The sequence below is a fragment of the Bos grunniens genome, chromosome 15, assembly GCF_055505025.1.
Source record: "Bos grunniens cultivar Pamir isolate PY7600 chromosome 15, Bosgru_T2T1.0, whole genome shotgun sequence".
Classification (NCBI taxonomy): domain Eukaryota; kingdom Metazoa; phylum Chordata; class Mammalia; order Artiodactyla; family Bovidae; genus Bos; species Bos grunniens.
In genome coordinates, this window is record NC_141179.1 from 74,464,102 (window position 1) to 74,484,245 (window position 20,144).

At 40.8% G+C, this 20,144-nt stretch overlaps 1 protein-coding gene across 5 annotated transcripts in view; it reads left to right on the forward strand.

The window, feature by feature from the left end:
- HSD17B12 (hydroxysteroid 17-beta dehydrogenase 12) overlaps positions 1-20,144 on the forward strand; it is a 211,638-nt gene that overhangs the window by 157,279 nt on the left and 34,215 nt on the right. For 4 of the 5 annotated variants that reach the window (XM_086341210.1, XM_086341208.1, XM_086341213.1 and 1 more), the window contains 2 exons: positions 4,632-4,696; positions 5,555-5,599. In XM_086341210.1, coding sequence (XP_086197336.1) covers positions 4,632-4,696; positions 5,555-5,599 — 110 coding nt within the window. Of the gene's footprint in view, positions 1-4,631; positions 4,697-5,554; positions 5,600-6,846; positions 8,028-20,144 lie in introns of those variants that run through there. The other variant, XM_086341211.1, reaches the window with a different exon arrangement.

Here is a 20,144-nt window from a genome sequence, read left to right on the forward strand (position 1 = left end):
TTTCTCCCCACTTATTAACAGACTAGTATATTCCAAGTGTTAGTTGCTCACCCAGAGTTGTGTCCAACTCTTTGTGACCCCATGGACTGTAGGCTGCCAGGCTTCTCTGTCCATGGAATTCTCCAGTCAAGAATACTAGAGTGGGTTGCCACGCCCTCCTCCAGGGTATCTTCCCGACTCAGGGATCCAACCCAGGTCTCCTGCATCGCGGGCAAATTCTTTACCGACTGAGCCATGAGGGAAGCTACCAGGGAAGCCCACCACTGCCACACTTTTGAGGGGCTTCACTTAGGATTCTCTGGTGGCTCAGATAGTAAAGAATCTGCTTACAGTGCAGAAGAGCTGGGTTTGATCCCTGGGTCGGGAAGATCTCCTAGAGAAGGGAATGGCTACCCACTCTAGTATGGGTGGGTAACCTGGAGAATTCCATGGACTGAGTATGTTCCAGGCATTGGGTTAAACATTTTATGTGTATTATCCCATTTAATGCTTAAATTGTTATGCCTATTTTATATATAAAGGTGATGAGGAAACAGGCTTACTGGAGTGAAATCACCTGCACCTTGTTAGGACCTGGTAGCTGCAGACTGAAATCAGGGTCTGTTGGACTCTGAGATCCATCCCCTCCTGGTTCGAGAGCTTAAAATAAGAGAAGTTTTTCTCCACTCATGGTGTTACTTGGGTCTGCATTTTTAAAAATTCAGTATCTTTTGCAATAAAGAGAGGTGGCAGAATTTTTTAAAATTCAGTTTTTTATGAATGAACTGCATTAGTGTATCCAACTACAAATGTGACCAAAATGTAAACTTAGTATCATGTTTTCTACTTTGATGTGATGAGAGAGAAATAGAGAAGACTGCATTACTTGTTACGTATTAGGAAACCGCATCATTAGGCAGTGTGTTTTTAAACTGCCTTAATGTCTTATGTGTGATTAATCTGGAAGAGGCAGCAGGTTGAAGGTGGTCTGTGTGTGGTTACCCATATCTGTTATTATTGTGTTCGTTCAGATGGACTTTTATTCTCTAGCAATTTATTGTCATTTGCTCCTCCCTCATGCCCAACCCAGATGCCAGAAATCGAATTTCCTAATGACATCATTATCTGTACAGCAGCTGGTTTTGATAAAGGATGCTAAGCCCAGTAAGGGTAGAAGGAGCAGAAAATGAATTCAGAAGAAACAAATCTTGTGTATGTTCTCATCATTTTTTAAAAGTATGATAGGTGGAAATGATTTTTAAGCAGCAGTATGGTGTAATTTAGAATATTTATATAACATTCAGAAATACTCTGTGGATTTTCCGAGTCTTTAAAATATAATGGTTTGTGGTTTCGGTGTTTTTGAAAGTTCTGGATAGCAGATGTGGAGAGAGCACTGTTGAGCCTAGCACACGAACAGCTCCTCTGCAGGGATCCGCCACCTCCTTCTCTTTCCACTTGCCTTGTCCTTGTTCTTGGCCTGTCTTCACCTCTCTTCTCCATCTGCCTCATCTCTTCCGTTGAGCTCTTCCCAATCTCAGAACTCCACTGAGAAATGGATGGGAAAGAGTTTCTGTTCATGGTCCTGTGATGATTGCTGGGGTAGTGCTCGGCATTCTGAGATTACATGTACATACAATACCTTGTTTCCTGAAAGACATGTGTGTTACATGAGTTACAAGGATTTTTCAGGTCATTGAACAAAAATGTTCAATCTGCCTCTGGTGCCTGACTTGAAGAATTCAAGGAAACTTACTAATGAACAGATATTTAATGCTAATTTAAAACACTACCGTTTAAAAGGGATTTTCAATTATCTGAATGATGTTAGAACAACTTGTGACATTGTTTGGTTTGGCGAATCCTGTAATGAATCCTGTAATATAAGAAGATGGTATTGCATGTACCCATTCTTAATGAGATTAAATTATAATGTAAATATTTCCACCCTTCCCTCCTACCCAAAGCCTGTTTTCTTCCTTTTCCAAGTCCCTGCTTGTTTGGTTGCCTTTTCTGCCTGCTGTTTGGTTGTTGCTGCCACCTGACGTCTCAAAATAAAATTGCAATGAGTTTACTTTTTCCAAAAGGTTCTCACCGTTGTGCAAGTTTATGGAAATAACATTTGAGAGCAACAGTTGTTTTTCTTGAACTCTTAAATAATAGCACTCTGAAGTGATTACCTAGTGTGGAGAGAATACAGGTAGCATATCTTCCACCAGCGAAAGGTCCGACTTTAAGATAGCAAGAGATTTAAGAGTAAAGGACCACTTGGCCAGTGTGACCTTGGCATGTATTTCAGCTCATAAAGTCAGGCTCAGTGCTCTGAAAGATCTAGTCCAGTTTTAAGACTTTTTTTCCCTGTGTTTATTTTTGATTATAAAGGCATAGCCCTTATACATAATACCATTTATTTCTTTGGATTAAAGGTCTCAGTGTTGACTGTGTTTTCTTTTAGAATTGTATTAAATAGATGATCACATTTTCACCATGTGAGTGGATAGCTGTGATATCTTTCCTTTGCTCAATTAGCGAGACAGATCTGAAGTCTTTGTGTTGTAGATACAACCTTACCCAGAGTATCACTTCCTTGCTTAATTAGTTACGTATGAGCATCTTCAGCTTGACTTTGGCCCTTGTAACACAAGTTGGCAAGATGGCAAAAGTTAATGGTGCTGCTTACAAAGTTCCTGTTTTTTTTTTTTTCCTTCTAAATCCAAATCGGGACTGTAAAAGATTTATAGTAACACTGTTCAGTTTTCTTCAGCATTTTGAAAAGTAACGTTAGTATTGCCATGGACTAGAAAGAGACCTAGAATCTAGGTCTAGATTCTAGATCCAGAGACCTACAGCTAGAAAGTTTTCTAGATACAAGAGAGTGAAGAAAGATGGAGTTCGCAGTGTGTGATGGAATCTTCTTTCCCAAAGAACATTACAATTCGGCAAAACCCTTTCCTTGAGGACTCCTGTAATCTAACACTGACTTCCTAAAGAATAGTTTAACATTTTAACAGATATTTTGGTTGTTGCTGTTTCTCTGTAAATAAGTCATTCATCCTTTATAACCTTGTGGATGGTCAAGGCAAAGTCAAATGAACACAGACCCGCGCCTTCAACTAGTTCTGCTGGTCTTTAAAGAATTGATTCCTAGAACCCCTGGTGGGCAGAGAACATTTTGAATAAAATAAAAATGGATTTGAACCTGCTATTATTTTTCTGTTTAGATACCATCCCTATTCAGATGGTCATGAATCTTAATTAAATACAGTTTGCTTTGCTACTGTCCTTTGCTTACAGATTTTTCAGACAGGTTTCTGTGATCTTGTTCAAGCCATCCTGACCGAATTGTACCAGTAAAATCTTGAGAGTCACAGCCTCAAGTGACTGGCTTGCTGCTAAATATAGAACCTTTACTGAGTTCCTTTGAGCCACTAATTTTGTTAGTCTGTTGAAAAAGTTACTGTTACTACTCTCAGGTTTATCTGGCATAATTCCTTATACGCTTGAGCAGAATGATCAGAATTTCGTTATCTTTTTGCTACTGAAACCTTTCTTTTCTGATACCTTACAGTTTTATTAAACATTGCTATCAGATTTCTGTTTATTATCTAATTATTACTGACATTTTTTTCCCCTGAGCTGAATAAGGAATGAAGTCATAGGATGGCTTTAAGAAGTGGTTAAGACACCTCTGAAGTCAAATATTCTCAGTTTGAATCCTAGCCTTACTTTGCTCTATGGTCTTGTGCAAGTTATTTAACCTCTGTGAATGTCAAACCTTCCCTCACCTCCCAGATGAGGTCTGGGACAGACCCCATGGCACTCTGTGCTTTGTAATGAAATAGTTGTTTAATTCTTTTTGTTTAGTGTCTTTCTCTTTCTACTGGATAGTTTGCTCCATGATGCAAACTATTGTTTATGGTTTTTCTGGTTCTTCACACGTGTCTTGCACACAATTGAACGGCAAATGTTTGTTGAATGATTAAAATGTGCTCTCATTTAAGAGGTGAAGACACTGAGATGCATATCATGCGTGACTTATCCCAAGTCACATATTTTCTGAAACAGTTGTAAGTAGAACTCAAGTTTTTAGTCTCCTATATAACTGTATCCTCCGCTCTTTTCTACTGTACTCTGGGCTTCCCAGGTGGCTCAGAGGTGAAAAATCCGCTTGCCAACGTAGAAGCTGTGGGAAATGCAGGTTCGATCCCCAGGTCAGGAAGATCCCCTGGAGGAGGAAATGGCAACCCACTCCAGTATTCCTGCCAGGATGATCCCACAGACAAAGGAGCCTGGTGGGCTACAGTCCATGAGGTCACAAAGAGTCAGACACGACTGAACACACACACACGGAGAGAGAGGTTAAGCAACATCTACAGATGTATTACAGAGGCGGAATGCACACATGCTCCAATGGGCTATGCAAATTGGGAGGCCAATAAAAAGTCCTTTTGCCAGGGGTTGGATCCGGAAAGGCTTAGTGAAAGAGGAGACATTTGAACTGTCCATACAGGTAGATTATGGATAGAGAGATCACTCAAGACATAAACATTTTATGTAATTATATGTATCATTTTAGTCTCATTATGTTTAATCTCTTTATGTCAAATCTACAAAATGTATAGTAGCTAGCTAATGATCTTGTTTTATTTCAGTGAACAATGTGGGAATGTCATATGAGTATCCGGAATACTTTTTGGATATTCCTGACTTGGACAATGTAAGTTGTTTTTTGTAGATTGTGGTCATAGAAAGAATGCGTGCAGGCATAGGTGAGGCAATATGGTATAATGTTGAGACTGAGCGCTGGAGTCCATCTAACAGCTGAGATTCACACCCTGGTCCTTCTACTCACTACCTGAGATCCCCAGGGAATGACCCAACCATCCTTAGTCTCCGTTCCCTTGCCTATAATATAGGCAGCTTTACAGAGATGTTAGAAGGATTGAATGAGAAAATATTTATCATCTCATCTGCACAACGCTACATTCAATAATAGCTCCAGTTTTATTATTATTATTTTTATTACATCAAAGCAGCCCTGTTTAAGTATCAGGATTGTAAACACCAATTTAAAAGCCATAATTGTGTTAATAGTATACAGCAATATAGTGGATTCAGGTAAACTAGCTCTACCAAAATGAAAGCTATATACTTGATGCATGTCTAATTCTTTAATAAAAACTAGAAAACGTATTATTGAAAGAATATGTAAATTTTTAAAAATTGTTGAAAATATTAGATTCAATAGTTTCGTCTTTCCATGTTAGCGGAGAGGAAATTACATATTTATTTTAGGTTTAGTGTGGTTTTTTCACTTGCAGATTTCACTTGTACGTATACTTTGGATTTTGTATACTAGCATGAATCACTGCATTGTTGAAAAATACTGTAATACTGAGAGTAAAGTATAAGCTGCCTCTTTACCCCCAATCCTGTCAGTTTCCAAGGTCTATACTATATCTGGGGAAACTTTCAGTGCATCTCTGGATTATTTATATATCTCTATCTGTCTTATGTATAATATGGTCACTTCCATGATCAAATCTATATAAAATGATCAATATTTCTTTTGCAGACCATCAAGAAACTGATAAGTGTTAATGTCCTTTCTGTTTGCAAGGTAAGGAAACTTATAATAAATATGTCATCCTTATAAATAGCTTCTTTATAAGTATGTCACCTTTTTCTGGATCTTTCTATTTAAAAGCACTGAATCAGTTTGTTCACTTCAGTCAGCTCTTATTTTGATTCAAGTATGTATTCCAGATGAAAACAATTTATTTCCTTACGTTTTCAGAAAGTAGAAAGAACTAAATACCAAACAGATATCTATATAGTTCTCCTTTTTAGCAACTGAACATTTATTAAATGCCTCTTATATATAAACACTTCTACAAAAACATAGTGAGTCCTTGGAATATGCAGACTAACTTAGACTAAAGATTGATTCTTTTACAAAGCTTTCACCTATGAATAATTCATTGCTAATCTACTGTTTCCAGTCCATATCTCCTGTGGTCCACGTAAGCTGATGAGCTAAATGTTGTGGAAAAGCATTGTATGTGGGACCCCAGAGTAATGAGAATGATTTTTATTAGCCACACATGAAAATTACTCTCATTTCTAGTTGCTAGACATCCATTATAGCCATGTTACTTGTATATGCCAACAAAAGACACCACAGCTAATATATGCTAAAAGGAAGAATAGCTAGCAAGTATGAGCATCTCAGAACCATCCCTCCCTACCTCTCTTAGGATGAGGAATCTTATTTTCCCAATCTGGGATCGAACCTGTGCCCCCTGTAGTGGAAGCTTGGAGTCCTAACCACTGGACCACCAGAAAATTTCCATTTCCCCTTTTATTTTAACAGTAACTACAATGAGATAGCATACCTTGATTATACGTACCAGACCAGCAGAAAATACTGCTTAAGGCAGAATTTCCATACGTAATATCAGGTAGTTTAAATTTAAACATACTGATGGAACAGCAAAATTATTAATATTTTCATTAACTCATATACTAATTTAAGAACCCCCCCCCAAAAAAAAAGCTCAAAACTATTTGGACTGACCAGATAAATATAAATAAGAATGTAATTATATATATGGCATAGTCCTTTTTTTTTTAATTGTGAATATTTAAAGAAAAGTTCTCCTTGGGTCTTCATGTCCTGAGAAGTCATAACCCCTTACACAGTTGATTTCAAATTCAAGGACCCTAAAATCTTATTCCAAGTTCAGAGGAATAAAATCTTATTATGCCTTGTTCAACTTTTCATATATGGATAGCTGTGCTTCTCCCTGTGTAATGTATATGTTGCTGTTAAAGCGTGTAGTTAATTCAGTCTTTATGTGATTTTAGCAATATAGTTGGTTCAGGTCAAGCAGGTCCACCAGAAGGAAAGCCACAGCGTTGATGCGTGCACACCATGTGACATCTGGCAGCGTGTTGCCTAAGGCACCTCAGATGAATCACATTGTAAGATGACAAATAACTTTATAAAAAATAGTTGCTCTATGTTTTTTGTTGTGGTTAACCAAGATTTTTTCTCAAGTAAGATTCAATGTGAGGCAAACTACAAACAAGTGAATCTGTGAGTAGCTTTGGCTCAAGACACACGTGCACAAAATTAATGCTTGTAAAACATGGTTAATGTGCGTATATCTGTATAGTCTTAAAGGTATTTCCCTTGGCATGCTATGTAAATGTAATCATTCTTCAATAATCTGTGTAAGGTTTCAAGTTAATTAAATAACTCCATCATTTACTAGTAATACAGCCTTGAGTGAATTACTTACCCTCTGTGCTTCAGTTTTTCATCTATAAATTGAGGATAATTCTCTTTACCTTACAGAGTTGTTTTGGGAATTAAACAAGGTAATATGTGTAAATCTCTTAGAATAGTGCCCAGAGCATACTAAAGGCTCTAAAAAATGTTTCTGTTACTTTGTTAAACTCAGAGATGGTGAAGATGTTGAGTAAATGTATGCAGCTATTACTTTTTTAGCAAGCAAATTTTTTAATCAAAATTAAGATCACTGTGGTCTATAATTTGTTTTATGGTTTTTGCCTTTTGAAATGACTGTGTAATATGGTTTTGATAATCCTTTCTAATATATTTGGCCAAATGCTTAAAAATAATGAGTGTTGGAGAGGTGGTCTGAAGATGGCAGAGGAATAGGACAGGGAGACCACTTTCTCCCCCACAAATTCAAAAGATCAAAAGATCATTTGAATGCTGAGCAGCTTCCACAAAACAACTTCTGAACACTGGCGAAGGACACCAGGCCCCCAGAAAGGTAGCCCATTCTCTTCAAAAGGAGGTAGGACAAAATATAAAAGACAAAAAGAGAGACAAAAGAGTTAGGGATGGAGACTATCCTGGGAAGGGAGTCTTGAAGGAGGAGATGTTTCCAAACACCAGGAAACACTCTCACCGGCGGGTCTGTGGGGAGTTTTGGAATCTCAGAGGACAACATAACTGGGAGGAAAAAAAAAAAAAAAAAACCCACAGAATATGTGCCTAATTGCAACTCCCAGCAGAGAAGTAGCCCAGAAGTAGCCCAGATGTGAATCTGCCACCAGTGAGCGGGGGCTGAACAGGGAGGTGTGGGTGGCATTGAGAACTGGGCCTGAATGCCCTGAGGACAATCTGAGGGAGCTAATGTGAGACAGTAACCCGAACTGTGGGATAACCAGAGAGAAAAAAGAGAGAGAGAGAACTTTCCTGTGAAAAGCTCTAACCTAAGGCACAGCCTGGCCTGCTCACAGAACAAAGGACTAAGCTAATACCAGAGGAGAGCTAGCCATCTGCAGACCGGCACCTCCCCACGACCTAGAGGCAGAGAGGCAGGTGGGCGACAGCCAGAGCTGGAAGGTGAGGGACAATCTCGGCCCCAGAGACGGCATCCTCCACCAAACTGCGAGCAGGCTCCCAGTTGCTAAGCAAGTCTTCCTGGGATCCTGGACGGTTGACATCCGCCAGGAGGGTCGCAGAGGACACACACAGCACACCTGAGATGGTGCTCTTGCGACACGCCCGGGAAACTGAGCGGCTGGGACTGGGGAGGTGATAAGACGCACAGACCACCTGGGACAGTGTGCTCGCCAAGCACCTGGTCGCCTGAGCTGCTCAGACCTGGGAAGGGCACAAACCGCATGCGCAGCCGAATCTGTGTCTTTGTGGAGTACCTGAGAACCTGAACCTGAGCAGCTTAGACCTGGGAAGCACACGAAACCCAGGGCCTGCTTTGGACAGTTCCCCTGCAGAGCAACCTGGAGGCTGAGCAATGTAGACTGGGAAGGCACACGTGCTGTGAGCTGGGGCAAAACCAGTGTGGTCCATACACTGCGAGCACTCACCACACATGCCAGTGATATTTGTTTGCAGTGTCCCTCCCTCCCCACAGCACAACTGAACAAGTGAGCCTAAGTAAGTGACCACCTTTGCCTCCTTGTGTCAGGGCAGAAATTAGACACTGAAGAGACTTGCAAACAGAGGAAGCCAAAATAAACAAAGAAGAGGGAACAGGTGCAACAGATTAAAACCCTTTAGTTAGCATTGATTAAGCATTGGAAGGGGCCTATAGACCTTGAGAAGTATAAGCTGGAACAAGGAACTATCTGAAACTGAACTTACCCTACACTGCCTTCAACAGCTCCAGAGAAATTCCTAGATATATTTTACTATTATCATTTTTAAATTCTTTTAATTTTTTTAAGTTCTTTATTACTCCTTTAATTTTCATTTTTATAACCTACTATTACCTTGCAAAAAAGACCCTATTTTTAAAACAAATTATATATATATATATATTTATATAATTTTTGTGATTTTGTTTTGTATTTTTAATATTGTATTTTTGAGAGTCTAACCTCTACTCTAGATTTTTAATCTTTGCTTTTTGGTATTTGTTATCAATTCTGTACTTTTAAGAATCTAATCTTCAGTACCTATTTTTACTTAGGGGTGTGATTACTGGCTCGATTGCTCTCTCCCCTTTTGACTCTCATTTTTCTCCCCCAGGTCACCTCTATCTCCTCCCTCCCCCTTATCTTCTCTACTTAACTCTGTGAATCTCTCTGGGTGTTCTGGGCTGTGGATAACACTTAGGGAACTGATTACTGGCTAGATTTGTCTCTCTCCTTTTGACTCCCCCTCCTCTCCTCCTGGTCACTTCTATTGCCTTCCTCCCTCTTCTCTTCTCTATGTAATTCTCTGAACCTCTCTGAGTGTTCCTGACTGTGGAGAGCACATAGGGAATTGATTACTGGCTAAATTGCTTTCTCCCCTTTTGATTCCCCCTCTTCTCCTGGTCACCTCTATCTCCCTCCTTCCTCTTCTCTTCTCCATGCAACTCTGTGAACCTCTCTGGGTGTCCCTCACTGTGGAGAATCTTTTCACCATTAACCTAGATGTTTTTTCATCAGTACTGTATGGATGGAGAAGTCTTGAGGCTACTTTAAGAAAAAGACTGAAAGTCAGAGGCAGGAGGCTTAAATCCAAAACTTGAGAACACCAGAAAACTCCTGACTCCAGGGAACATTAATTGACAAGAGCTCATCCAAAAGCCTCCATACCTACACTGAAACCAAGCTCCACCCAAGAGCCAACAAGTTTCAGAGCAAGGCATACCAAGCTAATTCTCCAGCAACACAGGGACATAACCCTGAGCATTAAAATTCAGGCAGCCAAAAGTCACACCAAACCCACAGACACCTCAAAACTCACTACTTGACACTACATAGAGAAGAGATTCAGCTCCACCCACCAGAACACTGACACAAGCTTCCCTAACCAGGAAACCTTGACAAACCACTCGTCCAACCCCACCCACAGGGAGGAACCTCCACAGTAAAGAGGAACCACAAACTTCCAGCCTACATAAGAGCCACCCCAAACACAGCAATCTAAACAAGATGAAAAGGCAGAGAAATGTTCTGTAGGTAAAGGAACATGATAAATGCCCACCAAACCAAACAAAATAGGAGGATATAGGGAGTCTACCTGAAAAAGAATTCAGAACAGTGATAGTAAAGATGATCCAAAATCTTGAAAACAAAAGGGAGTAACAGATGAATAGACTGAAGACAAGGATTGAGAAGATGCAAGAAATGTTTAACAAAGACCTAGAAGAAATTCGGAGAAGGCAATGGCACCCCACTCCTGTACTTTTGCCTGGAAAATCCCATGGATGGAGAAGTCTAGGGGGCTGCAGTCCATGGGGTCGCTAAGCGTCAGACACGACTGAGCGTCTTCCCTTTCACTTTTCACTTTCATGCGTTGGAGAAGGAAATGGCAACCCACTCCAGTGTTCTTGCCTGGAGAATCCCAGGGACAGGGGAGCCTGGTGGGCTGCCGTCTATGGGGTCGCACAGAGTTGGACACGACTGAGCAACTTAGCAGCAGCAGCAGAAGAAGAAGAAATTTAAAAAGGGTCAGTCAATAATGCATAATGCTATAACTGAGATCAAAAGCACTCTGGAGGGAACCAACAGTAGGGAACCAACAGTAACTGAGGCAGAAGAGAGGATAAGTGAGACGGAAGATAGAATGGTGGAAATAAATGAAGCAGAGAGGAAAAAAGAAAAACCTAACCTAAATTTACACCTAGAAAAAGAAGAAATGAAGAACCCCAGGGTTAGTAGAAGGAAAGAAATCATAAAAATGAGGGCAGAAATAAATGAAAAAGAAACAAAGGAGACTATAGCAAAAATCAACAAAACTAAAAAGCTGGTTCTTTGAGAAGATAAAATAGATAAACCGTTAGCCAGACTCATCAAGAAAAAAGGGAGAAGAATCAAATCAACAAAATTAGAAATGAAAATGGAGAAATCACAACAGACAGCACAGAAATATAAAGGATCATAAGAGACTACTATCAGCAACTATATGCCAATAAAATGGACAACGTAGAAGAAATGGATGAATTCTTAGAAAAGTATAACCTTCCAAAACTGAACCAGGAAGAAATAGAAAATCTTATCAGACCCATCACAAGCACGGAAATTGAAACTGTAATAAAAAATCCATAATAAAAAATCTTCTAACGAACAAAAGCCCAGGACCAGATGGCTTCACAGGTGAATTCTACCAAAAATTTAGAGAAGCGCTAACACCTATCCTACTCAAACTCTTTCAGAAAATTGTAGAAGGTAAACTTCCAAACTCATTCTATGAGGCCACTATCACCCTAATACCAAAACCAGACAAAGATGCCACAAAAAAAGAAAACTACAGGCCAGTATCACTGATGAACATAGGTGCAAAAATCCTTAACAAAATTCTAGCAAATGGAACCCAACAATATATTAAAAGATCATACATCATGACCAAGTGGGCTTTATCCCAGAGATGCAAGGATTCTTCAATATTTGCAAATCAATCAATGTGATACACCACATTAACAAATTGAAAGATAAAAACCATATGATTTTCTCAGTAGATGCAAAGAAAGCCTTTGACAAAATTCAACATCCATTTATGATAAAAAGTTTCCAGAAAGCAGGCACAGAAAGAACATACCTCAACATAATAAAAGCCATATATGATAATTCCACAGCAAACATTATCCTCAATGGTGAAAAATTGAAAGCATTTCCTCTGAAGTCAGGAACCAGACAAGGGTGCCCACCCTCACTGCTACTATTCAATGTAGTTTTGGAAGTTTTAGCCACAGCAATGAGAGAAGAAAAAGAAATAAAAAGAATTCAGATTGGAAAAGAAGAAGTAAAACTCTCACTGTTTGTAGATGACATGATCCTCTACATAGAAAACCCTAAAGACTCTACCAGAAAATTACTAGAGCTAACCAATGAATATAATAAAGTTGCAGGATATAAAATTAACACACAGAAATCCCTTGCATTCCTATACACTAACAATGATAAAACAGAGAAATTAAGGAAACAATTCCATTCACCATTGCAATGAAAATAATAAAATACTTAGGAATAAACCTATCTAAAGAAACAAAAGACCTATATATAGAAAACTATAAAACACTGATGAAAGAAATCAAAGATGACACAAATAGATGGAGAAATATACCATGTTCATGGATCAGAAGAATCAATATAGTGAAAATGAGTATACTGCCCAAAGCAATCTATAGATTCAGTGCAATCCCTATCAAGCTACCAATGGTATTTTTCAGAGAACTAGAACAAGTAATTTCACAATTTGTATGGAAATACAAAAAACCTCAAATAGCCAAAGCAATCTTGAGAAAGAAGAATGGAACTGGAGGAATCACCTGCCTGACTTCAAGCTATGCTACAAAGCCACAGTCATCAAGACAGTATGATACTGGCACAAAGATGGAATTATAGATCAATGGAACAAAAAGAAAGCCCAGAGATAAATCCACACACCTATGAACACCTTATCTTTGACAAAGGAGGCAAGAATATACAATGGAGAAAAGACAATCTCTTTAACAAGTGGTGCTGGGAAAACTGGTCAACCACTTGTAAAAGAATGAAACTAGAACACTTTCTAACACCATACACAAAAATAAACTCAAAATGGATTAAATATCTAAATGTAAGACCAGAAACTATAAAACTCCTAGAGGAAAACATAGGTAAAACACTCTAACATAAGTCACAGCAGGATCCTCTATGACTCACCTCCCAGAATACTGGAAATAAAAGCAAAAATAAACAAATGGGACCTAATTAAACTTAAAAGCTTTTGCACAATGAAGGAAACTATAAGCAAGGTGAAAAGACAGCCTTCAGAATGGGAGCAAATAATAGCAAAAGAAGCAACTGACAATTAATCTCAAAAACATACAAGCAATGCCTGCAGCTCAATTCCAGAAAAATAAATGACCCAATCAAAAAATGGGCCAAAGAACTAAATAGACATTTCTGCAAAGAAGACATAGAGATGGCTAACAAACACATGAAAAGATGCTCAACATCACTCATTATCAGAGAAATGCAAATCAAAACCACAATGAGGTACCATCTCATGCCAGCCAAAATGGCTGCTATCAAAAAATCTACAAACAATAAATACTGGAGAGGGTGTGGAGAAAAGGGAACCCTCTTACACTGTTGATGGGAATGCAAACTAGTACACTCACTATGGAGAACAGTGTGGAGATTCCTTAAAAAACTGGAAATAGAACTGCCATACGACCCAGCAATCCCACTGCTGGGCATACACACTGAGGAAACCAGAAGTGAAAGAGACATGTGTACCCCAATGTTCATTGCAACACTGTTTACAATAGTTAGGACATGGAAGCAACCTAGATGTCCATTGACAGACGAATGGATAAGAAAGCTGTGGTACATATACACAATGGAATATTACTCAGCTATTAGAAAGAATGCATTTGAATCAGTTCTAATGAGGTGGGTGAAACTGCAGCCTATTATACAGAATGAAGTAAGTCAGAAAGAAAAACACCAATACAGTATATTAACACATATATATGGAATTTAGAAAGATGGTAATGATGACCCTATATGCGAGACAGCAAGAGACACAGATGTAAAGAACAGACTTTTGGACTCTGTGGGAGAAGGCGAGGGTGGGATGATTTGAGAGAATAGCATTGAAACATGTATATTACCATATGTGGAATGGATTGCCAGTCCAGGTTAGATGCATGAGACAGGGTGCTCAGGGCCAGTGCACTGGGATGACCCTGAGGGATGGGATGGGGAGGAAGGTGGGAGGGAGGGTCAGGATGGGGAACACATGTATACCCATTGCTGATTCATGTCAATATATGGCAAAAACCACTACAATATTGGAAAGTAATTAGTCTCCAATTAAAATAAATCAATTAATTTTAAAAAATAATGAGTTGTATTATGTACATATGTTTCATAATGTATCATAATGAAGTAATGATGAAAAATATGTTCAAGTGTTTTTAAATTGTATTTTATAGAATTGTTAGTGCTAGCTCCACATTAGTCTCCTGATCATTTTAATTCCTCTGTCAGAGAAACAGTGTAAAGTTTTTGCTCTATATCCATTAATTAGTATCTTCTCCTGCAATCTCCATACAGACTGAAGTCAGAAAGAGAAAAACAAGTATCACATATTAACCACATGTGTGTGCAATCTAGAAAAATGGTACAGATGAACCTAGTTCCCCATCAGGGATCGAGACACAGTTGAAGAGCACGGACGTGTGGGCATGGTGGGGGATGGGGAGGGTCAGCTGAACTGGGAGACTCGGTTTGACATAAACACACTACCAGCTGTAAAACAGGTAGTGGGAAGCTGCCATATAGCACAGCGAGCTGTACAATGACCTACCTGTGATGCTCTGTGATGACCTAGATGGGTGGGATGACAGGGCCGGGGGAAAGGAGGGAGGTCCAAAAGAGAGGGGATATATGTATACATGTAGCTGATTCACTCGGAGAAGGCAATGGCACCCCACTCCAGTACTCTTGCCTGGAAAATCCCATGGACTGAGGAGCCTGGTGGGCTGCAGTCCGTGGGATCGCTAAGAGTCGGGCACGACTGAGCAACTTCACTTTCACTTTTCACTTTCATGCATTGGAGAAAGAAATGGCAACCCACTCCAGTGTTCTTGCCTGGAGAATCCCAGGGACGGCGGAGCCTGGTAGGCTGCCGTCTATGGGGTCGCACAGAGTCGGACACGACTGAAGCGACTTAGCAGCAGCAGCAGCAGCTGATTCACTTCACTGCACTGCAGAAACTAACACAGCATTGTAAAACAATTACACTGCAATGTAAAAGAAAAAAAAAATTGTACAAAAAAGAAAAAGAAACCCTGGCTGCCTCTGTCTCCCAAAGCATACACTTTGGGCTGGCAATCTACAGAGTAGTAGTGATAAAAAGGCCAAGGTCCTGACCTTGATCTCTGAGAACCGGTCAGCTTGCTGTGCTCTGTGGTCACACACCTCATCCTTTGAGCAGCATCTGAGCACCGATCAACATGTACTGGTGGTCGTCACCTCATGGCCCTACTTACAGATGAGTAGTGTAGGGGCGGGAAGTGTGGATGAAGCACCACCAGTCCACCGCACTGGAGAGGATCCTCAGTTTTCTTTACCATGGTGATGAAATAATAACAAGACATCAGTCCTGGTATCTTGACAGATGATAAAATACTCCTCCCACCTCTCCATTCGTCTTCTTCCACTTTCTTTTTCCCACGGGCATAGATGCTTTTTCCCACGAAAGGAGTCAATGGAGACAAACGCCAGACTTACTAAACATCATACCCCATCATATTGTGAGCCATACTGATGAGAAGTATCACCAGCAGAAGAGATGGATATATGCTTTAAAAATTTGTCTGTTAACCTCTTTTTGCACGTCAAATCCCATTTGCAAAGCACTAAGGGAGTTTGCTCTTCAGAAACGCTTCTTTGTTCAGCCAAAGAATGAAGAATCTTTTAATTTATCTTTCATGTAAATATGTATTTTCCTGTCCGTTTGTGATGGGTGCTTTTAGTGGAAAAACAGTTCAAAATGCTTGATTTATTTATCATGGAATTAGTACCATCTACAGGACAGCCAGTCGGTTTTCACTGTACCGTAGGCAGTATCCGGGTCGTTTGTAGCACATTTGACTGACTGTTCAAGTATGGCCATAGTTTGACTCAAACAGCAGGAGGTGAGTGGTGTGCAGTGGCTTACCAGAGGCCAGGAAAGTAAGTTAGGACATGATTGTTCAGGTTCTTGAGTGCTGTGCTCAAGAGGGCAGAGAGCCTTAAAGTGGAAATAAGGTGTGATCTGGTGTACATTTTAGAAAGACAATTCTAGTGGCAGAGTGGCATGGCAGTGTGTATTTAAAGGCATGTGTTTTGATCTTGTTTATACTGAGAAGGGGCATTCACCTTGATGGAGTCGTGTGTCTGAAGCTCCCAGGTTTAGTGTTCTTTCGTGCTGCTGTGATTTGCCCTATAGTGTATTTTGATAAATTGTTTCTGTTGTCCTTCAGTTGACTGTGTTATGTTGCAGGTCCAGGACTACGTTTTCAGTAGCAGTGGCTGTTTGGATCTCCAAGTTAACTTAGAGATGAAAGTTGGTCTAGAATCTTATAAGGTTTTCTGGTGGTTGGACATCAGGGGACCCAGGGCATGGATGTCTATGGCCTAAAGCCTTAATAAGTGTGTTGAAAAGGTTTATATATGAAAGAGAATGACATCTTCTGTCCATCAGGGATGGTTCAAGTTATATCTCCTAGCAAACCACATGCTAGGGGCTGACTGGCTGAGAAACATGCCAGGAAAGGTCAGAGAGATGAGCTTGCCCTGTGACCTTGGGTTTGTGCCCCTAATTTAGAGATATTTGCTGGGTAGGGCCCAGCATCTGGTTGGAAGTCTTGTGCTGTACCATGAGCATTGAATGACCTGGCTTGACATTGCAGGATTAGTGCCTGGTCCATGTGTTCCTGTCCCTGTATCAATAGGTCAGATGATGATAAAAATCATCGAAGTCCCCCATTCCAACAGAGGAATAATAAAACTGCAATATCCTGGCCAAAAGATTTACAGGTCATCGCCGGATGAAGTGGCGATTAGTGATCCACAGAATATGGAGGAAGAAATGTTAATAAAAATAGTGGTGACTCTAGACCCCTCCAGTCCCATCTGATCGTTTCACTTTTCATCTTATTCAATAATTTAGAATCATTGCTTTTTTTCTCTCTCAGTGACTTGCTTAACTGGGCTTTCCCTTTACCAGGTTAGTTGAGGTAATCCAAGAGGTATTCAGAAGCCTTTCAGCCTTCAACTGGAAGAAAGGTCCTCCTGGCCAGGGCTTTCTTTGGTTTCACATATTCTGTGACTAAAATCTAAGGTTAAGGCTCATTTCTCCTCAAGATCAATGACCTTCAGACCAGAAATGGTAAGAGTTTAGAGATAATTAAACTTCCAGATATTAAACCACACACTTCTACGGTAGTTTGGGTTTTATGCCTGGAGGGGCTTCCCTGGTGGCTCAGACAGTAAAGAATCTGCCTGCAATGCAGGAGACCTGGTTTCGATCCCTGGGTTGGCAAGGTTCCCTGGAGAAGGGAGACGGCTACCCCCTCCATTATTCTTGCCTGGAGAATCCTTTGGATAAGAGGAGCCGGGCAGCCTACAGTCCATGGGGTCGCAAAGAGTCGGACATAACTGAGTGACTTTCACTTCACTATCCCTGGAAGAAGTTTCCATTTTGGAATACTGAAAGAGTTTGCAGATGAAATTGTGGTATTGCTATTGGTTATTATTAGAGAAATCATAGAAAAGGGGGAACACGCCACAACTCCAGAGGCAGGTATATATCAATCCAAGTCCACTTTCAATCAGGTAGCACACTCAGCACCAAATCCAAAGACTAGATCCAAAATGGATCTTCTCCGTGCTGTTTGTCACTGATTTGAGATCACTTGTTGTAACATCTGCCAAACTGAGAATTGTCTTCCTCCTCGAGGCCTGATGGTTCTTTGATTCCTTTAATGACAGTATAAGAACCTCAAGGACACCATAGACTCTTCACTCCTTTTCAAATGAACACAGCCCAAGCCCTTTCCATAGCTTATCTAAGAATGTGAAAGCCATCCCTTCTGAAGGTGCTGGGCCCTGAAGCTGCTGCTGGGCTTGGTGAATATGCTGGACAATAGGGAGTGGCCCTACCTATCACTCAGATCCCTTAGGAAATTTCCAGACTATCATTCTGACAAATACAGGGGCTGTCCTACTTTCTTTATTACCTTTCTCCGAGCAGAGAAATAGGTGGGTGGGGATCCAAGGTAAAATTTATTAACGATTTCCACTTACAGTGAAGTACCACTCAGTTTTGTTTTATTTGGGAATGGGGAGGAAGAGTCTTAAGCAGGGGATCAAAATTTAATTCTTCCTTCATCAGATTATCAGCCAAAGTGGAGTAGTTGAAAGAAGTAGAGATGTTTAGCGTGGAGAAGGGAAGCATGACATCACACACACACACGCACACACAATCAAGACCAGTTAACTCAACTTCCTAACTGTTTTGTAAATCAGCTCCCCCAATGATTCCTTCCAGACATCTCACACACACACACACACACACACACACACAAAATCAAGGCCAGTTAGCTCAACCTCCTGTTTTGCAAATCAGCTCACCCAATGATTCCTTCCAGACATCTCTCTCTCTCACACACACACACACACACACACACACACACACACACCCCAATAAAGGCCAGTTAGCTCAGCCTCCTAACTGTTTTGCAAATCAAGTCACCCAGTTATTCGTTCTAGATTCCAAGCGCCTTACATTTCTCAGTGAGAACCACTCAAGTACCCTAACCAGCCAGGTTATCTTTCTCCAGTCCAGTCTCTGTGCTCCAGCCAGTGTTATTATTGTACTCTGGGTCGTATCACACCACTGTTAAATCCCTCCGTGACTTCTCTCCCTCAAGTCCAGAACCTTTAACGTGACCTGTTGGGAAGGGCCTGCGTTGATTTGGCTCCTCCCCACGTCTCCCTTTCAACTCAGGTCTCTCCTGGGGAAGGGCCTGCGTTGATTTGGCTCCTCCCCACGTCTCCCTTTCAACTCAGGTCTCTCCTGCAAGTGCTGTGCTCCGTCTCCTGAACTAGTCTCAGTCTAGCGCCCCCTCAGGCTGGCCCCCCTGCATAGAAGACTCGCTCATCTCCCACTTTACTAGTTCTCCTCACTCTTCAGTTCTCAGCTAAAGGGTTGCACACTTAGTGTTGGGGAAGGGGCAGGGAGCCTCCCAGGCTCGATGAAGTCTCTCAGCTGTGCTATTTCATTGCGCGCTGTATGTTTCCCTTTCCCTTAGCATTTCTTTCTTCGTCGAGTGTCTCTAGACGTTGTAAGGTCTGGGACCAGTTCCTTTTCGTTCTCTGCCATTTCCCAGCCCTAGCTCTCACATGTGGCAGGTGTACAGCAAATGCTTTTTGAATAAATCAGTGAATACATTTAAAAACAGAAAATTCTACTCCTTTGGAAATAAGCATCACACTTACTTTGTGGGGCTCTGCAAGGTTGGCCTTAGATTGGTTGCTGATATTTACCCTGAAATGAGCTGTGAGAACTTCCTAAGCGTTGGATCTGCCAGAAGGGTAGTGGGTAGAAGGTAAGTTCCTTCTGATTCTGGGTCAGAGGTTACAAATCCATAGTCTGTGGGCTGGACATGGGCTACTAATACATTTTGGTTGGCTCCAGCAGTGTGTTCAAAATTAGGACATTTCCCAGCTCTCTAGCTTCTCTTGGGAAAATTTTGAAACGAGGGTGACACAGACCTGAACTGCTGCTTGGCAGCAAGTGATCAGAGCTGAATAGCAGCGGAGCGTGCTCCATAGCCGGGCCTGCACTCTTGCACTCTGCAGATCACCGCAGTCCCCACGAGCCCCTATTGTCTGATCCACCGCACTGTTCTGTGTCACCCACTTGGCCCTTTTAGGCATTTGAGTTCACGGTTCCCCCCGTTCAGTAACTCCAAGTATTCAGCCTGCTCAAACGGAATCATTGCTTGCTTGGAGAACTTGAAGAATTAGAATGGCTTTGACTTAAATCCATCTCTTCCATCCCTGTGATTGTCTGAAATCAAATCACTTGGAACATGAGACCCTTTGCCTGCTTTTGAAAAGCCAATTTTTTTTTTCTCATGATACAACTATGTATTCACTGAATATCACTTTAGCCATAATGCTATGTCCTG